The sequence below is a fragment of the Cetorhinus maximus genome, chromosome 11 (genome assembly GCF_964194155.1).
Source record: "Cetorhinus maximus chromosome 11, sCetMax3.hap1.1, whole genome shotgun sequence".
NCBI lineage: Eukaryota > Metazoa > Chordata > Chondrichthyes > Lamniformes > Cetorhinidae > Cetorhinus > Cetorhinus maximus.
Window position 1 is genome coordinate 128,083,568 of NC_135889.1, and position 8,143 is coordinate 128,091,710.

Genomic DNA, 8,143 nt, shown 5'->3' on the forward strand with positions numbered 1-8,143 from the left:
ACAGTTTGTTATTATACAGGGTGGGGTTATACCCAGTGACAGTGTGTTATTATACAGGGTGGGGTTATACCCAGTGACAGTGTGTTATTGTACAGGGGGGGTTATACCCAGTGACAGTGTGTTATTATACAGGAGGTGGGGTTATACCCACTGGCAGTGTGTTATTATACAGGGGGGTTATACCCAGTGACAGTTTGTTATTATACAGAGGGGTTATACCCAGTGACAGTTTGTTATTATACAGGGGGGTAATTCCCAGTGACAGTGTGTTGTTATACAGGGGGGTTATACCCAGTGACGGTGTGTTATTATACAGGGGGGTTATACCCAGTGACAGTGTGCTATTATACTGGGGAGGGTTATACCCAGTGACAGTGTGTTATTATACAGGGGGGGGTTATACCCAGTGACAGTGTGTTATTATACAGGGTGGGGTTATACCCAGTGACAGTGTGTTATTATACAGGGGGGGGGTTATACCCAGTGACAGTGTGTTATTATACATGGGGGGCTATACCCAGTGACAGTGTGTTATTATACAGGGTGGGGGCCGTTATACCCAGTGACATTGTGTTATTATACAGGGGGAGTTATACCCAGTGACAGTGTGTTATTATACAGGGGGGTTATACCCAGTGACAGTGTGTTATTATACCGGGGGGTTATACCTAGTGACAGTGTGTTATTATACAGGGGGAGTTATACCCAGTGACAGTGTGTTATTATACCGGGGGGTTATACCTAGTGACAGTGTGTTATTATACAGGGGGAGTTATACCCAGTGACAGTGTGTTATTATACATGGGGGGTTATATCCAGTGTAAGTGTGTTATACAGGGCGGGGGGGGGCGGGGGGGGTTGGGGGGGGTTATATCCAGTGACAGTGTGTTATTATGCAGGAGGGGGTGTTAAACCCAGTGACAATGTGTTATTATACAGCGGGACTAATTCCCAGTGACAGTGTGTTATTATACAGCGGGACTAATTCCCAGTGACAGTGTGTTATTATACAGGGGGGGTTATTCCCAGTGACAGTGTGTTATTTTTCAGGGGTGGTTATACCCATTGACAGTGTGTTATTGTACAGGGGGGGTTATACCCAGTGACAGTGTGTTATTTTTCAGGGGTGGTTATACCCAGTGACAGTGTGTTATTATACAGGGTGGGGTTATACCCAGTGACAGTGTGTTATTATACAGGAGGTGGGGTTATACCCACTGGCAGTGTGTTATTATACAGGGGGGTTATACCCAGTGACAGTTTGTTATTATACAGGGGGGGTAATTCCCAGTGACAGTGTGTTGTTATACAGGGGGGTTATACCCAGTGACAGTGTGTTATTATACAGGGGGGTTATACCCAGTGACAGTGTGTTATTATACTGGGGAGGGTTATACCCAGTGACAGTGTGTTATTATACAGGGGGGTTATACCCAGTGACAGTGTGTTATTATACTGGGGAGGGTTATACCCAGTGACAGTGTGTTATTATACAGGGGGGGGTTATACCCAGTGACAGTGTGTTCTTATACAGGGTGGGGTTATACCCAGTGTCAGTGTGTTATTATACAGGGGGGGATTATACCCAGTGTCAGTGTTATTATACAGGAGGTGGGGTTATACCCAGTGACAGTGTGTTATTTTACATTGGGGCTTATACCCAGTGACAATGTGTTATTATACATTGGGGGTTATACCCAGTGACAGTGTGTTTTTATACAGGGGGGTCATACCCAGTGACAGTGTGTTATTATACAGGAGGTGGGATTATACCCAGTGACAGTGTGTCATTATACAGGGGAGGTTATACCCAGTGACAGTGTGTTATTATACAGGGGGGGTTATACCCAGTTACAGTGTGTTATTATACAGGGGGGTTATACCCAGTGACAGTGTGTTATTATACAGGAGGTGGGGTTATACCCATTGTCAGTGTGTTATTATACAGTGGAGGTTATACCCAGTGACAGTGTGTTATTATACGTTGGGGGTTATACCCAGTGACAGTGTGTTATTATACAGGGGGGGGTTATACCCAGTGTCAGTGTGTTATTATACAGGAGGTGGGGTTATACCCAGTGTCAGTGTGTTATTATACAGGAGGTGGGGGTTATACCCAGTGACAGTGTGTTATTATACAGGGGGGTTTATACCCAGTGACAGTTTGTTATTATACAGGAGGTGGGGTTATACCCCGTGACAGTGTGTTATTATACAGGGTGGGGTTATACCCAGTGTCAGTGTGTTATTATACAGGAGGTGGGGTTATACCCAGTGGCAGTGTGTTATTATACATTGGGGGTTATACCCAGTGACAATGTGTTATTATACATTGGGGTTTATACCCAGTGACAGTGTGTTATTATACAGGAGGGGTTATACCCAGTGACAGTGTGTTATTATACAGGGTGGTTATACCCATATTCCCACTGACAGTGTGTTATTATACAGGGGGGTTATACCCAGTGACAGTGTGTTATTATTCTGGGGGGGTTATACCCAGTGACAGTGTGTTTTTATACAGGGGGGTCTTACCCAGTGACAGTGTGTTATTATACAGGAGGTGGGGTTATACCCAGTGACAGTGTGTTATTATACAGGAGGGGGGTTATACCCAGTGACAGTGTGTTATACAGTACATGGGGTTATACCCAGTGACAGTGTGTTATTATACAGTACGTGGGGTTATACCCAGTGACAGTGTGTTATTATACAGGGGGGTTATACCCAGTGACAGTGTGTTATTATACAGGGGGGTTATACCCAGTGACAGTGTGTTATTATACAGTGGGTGGGGTTATACCCAGTGACAGTGTGTTATTATACAGTACGTGGGGTTATACCCAGTGACAGTGTGTTATTATACAGGGGGTTATACCCAGTGACAGTGTGTTATTATACAGGGGGGTTATACCCAGTGACAGTGTGTTATTATACAGGGGGGTTATACCCAGTGTCAGTGTGTTATTATACAGGGGGGTTATACCCAATGTCAGTGTGTTAATATACAGGGGGGTTATACCCAGTGACAGTGTGTTATTAAACAGTAGGTGGGGTTATACCCAGTGACAGTGTTATTATACAGGGGGGTTATACCCAGTGTCAGTGTGTTATTATACAAGAGGTGGGGTTATACCCAGTGACAATGTGTTATTATACAGGAGGTGGGGTTATACCCAGTGACAGTGTGTTATTATACAGTGGGGGTTATACCCAGTGTCAGTGTGTTAATATACAGGAGGTGGAGTTATACCCAGTGACAGTGTGTTATTATACAGGGGGGGTTATTCCCAGTGACAGTGTGTTATTATACATTGTGGGTTATACCCAGTGTCAGTGTGTTATTATACAGGTGGGGAGCTATACCCAGTGTCAGTGTGTTATTATACAGGTGGGGAGTTATACCCAGTGTCAGTGTGTTATTATACAGGTGGGGAGTTATACCCAGTGTCAGTGTGTTATTATACAGGTGGGGAGTTATACCCAGTGTCAGTGTGTTATTATACAGGGGACGGGGCCTGTTATCTCCTGGAGCTCGGTGCTATCTGGCATTTTGTTTTTTTTTACAGATTTCTGGGCCTTTAACCTCTGAAATTGAGTGTAAAAAAGCAGAGAAGAAACGATCTCAAAAAATGGTGAAGAAACTTAGAGAGAGGGAACTGAAAGAACAGAAAAAGCGAATGGAAGAAGAGGAGATTGAGAAAAAAAAATACTCAGCCATGAGTGAGAGAGAAAAGGTGGGAGGGTGTTGCAGAGCTCGCGAGAAAGGGTGAGGTGGTAGGTGAGAGTGAGAGAGGATGAAGAGGCAGAAGGGAGAGAGGGGAGGGCAGAGAGGGGGGGAGGGCAGAGAGGGGGGGAGGGTGGGTGGTTGTGGAGAGTCAATAGGGAGGGGGTGTGTGAGAGGATGGGCAGAGCAGATCAGGAGGGGAGAATGAGAGAGGGGGCCATGGAGAAGAGGTTGATAGGAAGAGCATGCTGAGGCAGAGACTGAACTCCACAGGATAGTTTATATCCGGGCGCTCTGTGAGCTAACTGCTGAGCTACACAACTGAAAATTACCCTGGTCATGATCTGTGCCTAATGCCCAGCAGTGATTGGGTGGAGACAGGATGGTGTTGAGCTGTGATTGGCTGAGGGGTGTGCAGGCTGGTGTCGGGCAGTGATGGGGGGAGACAGGATGGTGTTGAGCTGTGATTGGCTGAGGGGTGTGCAGGATGGTGTCGGGCAGTGATTGGGTGGAGACAGGATGGTGTTGAGCTGTGATTGGCTGAGGGGTGTGCAGGATGGTGTCGGGCAGTGATGGGGGGAGACAGGATGGTGTTGAGCTGTGATTGGCTGAGGGGTGTGCAGGCTGGTATCGGGCAGTGATGGGGGGAGACAGGATGGTGTTGAGCTGTGATTGGCTGAGGGGTGTGCAGGCTGGTGTCGGGCAGTGATGGGGGGAGACAGGATGGTGTTGAGCTGTGATTGGCTGAGGGGTGTGCAGGATGGTGTCGGGTAGTGATGGGGGGAGACAGGATGGTGTTGAGCTGTGATTGGCTGAGGGGTGTGCAGGCTGGTATCGGGCAGTGATGGGTGGAGACAGGATGGTGTTGAGCTGTGATTGGCTGAGGGGTGTGCAGGCTGGTGTCGGGCAGTGATGGGGGGAGACAGGATGGTGTTGAGCTGTGATTGGCTGAGGGGTGTGCAGGATGGTGTCGGGCAGTGATGGGGGGAGACAGGATGGTGTTGAGCTGTGATTGGCTGAGGGGTGTGCAGGATGGTGTCGGGCAGTGATTGGGTGGAGACAGGATGGTGTTGAGCTGTGATTGGCTGAGAGGTGTGCAGGATGGTGTCGGGCAGTGATTGGGTGGAGACAGGATGGTGTTGAGCTGAGATTGGCTGAGAGGTGTGCAGGATGGTGTCGGGCAGTGATTGGGTGGAGACAGGATGGTGTTGAGCTGTGATTGGCTGAGGGGTGTGCAGGATGGTGTCGGGCAGTAATTGGGTGGAGACAGGATGGTGTTGAGCTGTGATTGGCTGAGGGGTGTGCAGGATTGTGTCGGGCAGTGATTGGGTGGAGACAGGATGGTGTTGAGCTGTGTGGGGGCCCCTAGCTCGAAGAGGCAGCGGGAAGGTGGTGATTGATTTGGGATCTCACTGTGTCCTTTTTTCTAGCGTGCTCTGGCCGCCGAGAAGCGCTTTGCTCAACAGTTGATCAATGATGGAACACTTTATAACATCAGGTAACACGAACCCCATTACACAAAGTAATGAGTTAAAAGCAAATACTGCAGATGATCGAAATCTGAAATACAAACAGAAAATGCCCGAAAAACTCAGCAGGTTTGATGGCATCTGTGGAGAGAGAAACAGAGTTAACGTTATGAGTCCATATGACTCTTCTTCAGAGCTGAGGACAAAGTAATGAATGCTGCACTGTCAGAGGGTCAGTACTGAGCGAGTGCTGCACTGTCAGAAGGTCAGTACTGAGGGAGTGCTGCACTGTCGGAGGATCAGTACTGAGGGAGTACTGCACTGTCAGAGGGTCAGTACTGAGGGAGTGCTGCACTGTCAGAGGGTCAGTACTGAGGAAGTGCTGCACTGTCAGAGGGTCAGTACTGAGGGAGTACTGCACTGTCAGAGGGTCAGTACTGAGGGAGTGCTGCACTGTCGGAGGGTCAGTACTGAGGGAGTGCTGCACTGTCAGAGGGTCAGTATTGAGGGAGTGCTGCACTGTCAGAGGGTCAGTACTGAGGGAGTGCTGCACTGTCAGAGGGTCAGTACTGAGGGAGTGCTGCACTGTCAGAGGGTCAGTACTGAGGGAGTGCTGCACTGTCAGAGGGTCAGTACTGAGGGAGTGCTGCACTGTCAGAGGGTCAGTACTGAGGGAATGCTGCACTGTCGGAGGGTCAGTACTGAGGGAGTGCTGCACTGTCAGAGGGTCAGTACTGAGGGAGTGCTGCACCGTCAGAGGGTCAGTACTGAGGGAGTACTGCACCGTCGGAGGGTCAGTACTGAGGGAGTGCTACACTATCGTGAGTCAATACTGAGGGAATGCTGCACTGGCGTAGTGTCAGTGCTGAGGAATGCCGCAATGTTGGAGGGTCAGTGCTGGCAGTGCGTGATTTTTGGATGAAGTTTTTTAACAGAGGTTCTATCTGCCTCTCCAATTGATGTAAAAAATTCCACAGCTGCTATTTTGAAGAGCCAGGGAGTTTGCCCCAGTTTCTTGTGGCCAATATTTCCCCCTCACCAACATTATAACCAGATTAACTGATAATTTATTTCATTGCTGTTTGTGGGGAGCTTGCTGTGTGTAAATTGGCTGTCATGTTTCCTACAACCCATCAAGAAGCATTTTGTTGGATATAAAACGCTTTGGTTACCCTGAGGTTGTTAAAGGCGCTATAAAAATGCAAGTTATTTTTTTCTCTCTCTTGAGGGCTTCCTATTGTTCATTTACTGTTCTAGCCGATAATCTTTGATTCCAATCTAGCTGGGCCAGATCCCTTTTCATTTCCCTCAAATTAGCCCTGCTCCAGTTGTAGATTTTCACATTTGTTTAATCCTGGACCTTTTCCATATTCCAATCCCAATGATATTGCAATCATTGTTTCGCAAACACCCCCCATCACAGCTTGGAGCTCACTCCCGGGTATCTATTATTCTATATATAAATCCCCCGATTAGATTCCAGTCTGTAACTCAGTCCTGGGTATCTGTTATTCTATATATAAACCACCCCGAACCCCTCGATTAGATTCCAGTCTGTAACTCACTCCTGGGTATCTGTTATTCTATATATAAATCACCCAAACTCCTCGATTAGATTCCAGTCTGTAACTCACTCCTGGGTATCTGTTATTCTATATATAAACCCCCCCCCCCCCGCCAAACCCCTCGATTAGATTCCAGTCTGTAACTCACTCCTGGGTATCTGTTATTCTATATATAAACCCCTCGATTAGATTCCAGTCTGTAACTCACTCCTGGGTATCTGTTATTCTATATATAAACCCCTCGATTAGATTCCAGTCTGTAACTCACTCCCGAGTATTGTATAAACCATCTGGGTTATATGTGAGCAAAGGCTGGGTGGGTTGAGAGTTGTGGATTGCACAGTAGTGCTTGTGGTGTGCTGGGCTGTTCCCCTCTATAATCGTGCCCCTATTAATGCTTCTTGCTGTCAGCAGACGCTGCTGGTTGTGTGGAGAGTCGCTGTTGGGCAGAGTCCCATTTCAGTATCTGGATTACACCTTCTGCACCACTCGATGCCTTCAGGAGCATAGAAAGCAGCAGAGACTATGAGAGAATCGCTGGAAACTGATTACTGCAGAGACACACTATGATGGACCCTCGACATGTGACCTACAGATGTCCAAACCAGACCCACCCTCTCTCAGGAACAGGAGCTTCCTCCTGGAGGACTCACGATGGCCACAGTGCTGGGTGAGCAGAGCTCCCTATGCTGTTTTTTCTGACCTCCCAGCAGCAGCATCAGGGGCAAGACTGAGTCCCACACCGACAGGAGCGGTCCCAGCCTGTGTTAACTGATCTCACCAAGTCGCTTTGATGCACAATCACTGTTTAGTGAGGAAAGAGATGATGTAAACTGGAGTGGGGGAAAAAGCAGATCCTTTCCATCACGAGCACCTGGACTCCATTCCCCGGATGGACAGTCTAACCCTGTCATAGTGCCCCATAGCTGGACCCTCACATGAACTTCACCCTCTCAGTGGAAATATCAGCAGCCAGTGCTTTGGCAGTGTGTGAGAGCAAGGCAAGTTCTTCCCCCCAGAGTGCTGTTCCTGACTCCGTGTCTGTCTGTCCGGCGATGGGTTTTCACAGCGGGTTTGCAGTAATCTTACATTTAATAAAAGCCATGTGTGGATGTGAGATTGGAGTGCGGTGTTTCTATTCCAAGTCACTCCTGTTAATGAACATTCCACTACTTGTATTTTGTCCCAGATAGGAAGCGAGAAATCCAAGGAGCACAGTTACTGTAGATTCCCTGATCCAATCAGCATACAGTCAAACAAAAGCTCACATCTGTTGAAAATCACAGAATCTCACAGTGCAGAAGAGGCCCTTCGGCCCATCGAATTTGGACCAACACGTGAGAAACCCTGACCTACCTACCTACCTAATCCCATTTACCAGC

The 8,143-nt window shown here is 47.9% G+C and overlaps 1 protein-coding gene across 3 annotated transcripts in view; it reads left to right on the forward strand.

Annotated features, from left to right (window-relative positions):
• Positions 1-7,878, forward strand: part of ankzf1 (ankyrin repeat and zinc finger peptidyl tRNA hydrolase 1) — a 62,357-nt gene extending 54,479 nt beyond the window's left edge. For 2 of the 3 annotated variants that reach the window (XM_078552764.1, XM_078552765.1), the window contains 3 exons: positions 3,570-3,737; positions 5,158-5,225; positions 7,176-7,878. In XM_078552764.1, coding sequence (XP_078408890.1) covers positions 3,570-3,737; positions 5,158-5,225; positions 7,176-7,290 — 351 coding nt within the window. In that variant the 3' untranslated portion in view covers positions 7,291-7,878. The remainder of the gene's footprint in view (positions 1-3,569; positions 3,738-5,157; positions 5,226-7,175) is intronic. The other variant, XM_078552766.1, reaches the window with a different exon arrangement.
• Positions 7,879-8,143: the final 265 nt, after the last annotated feature.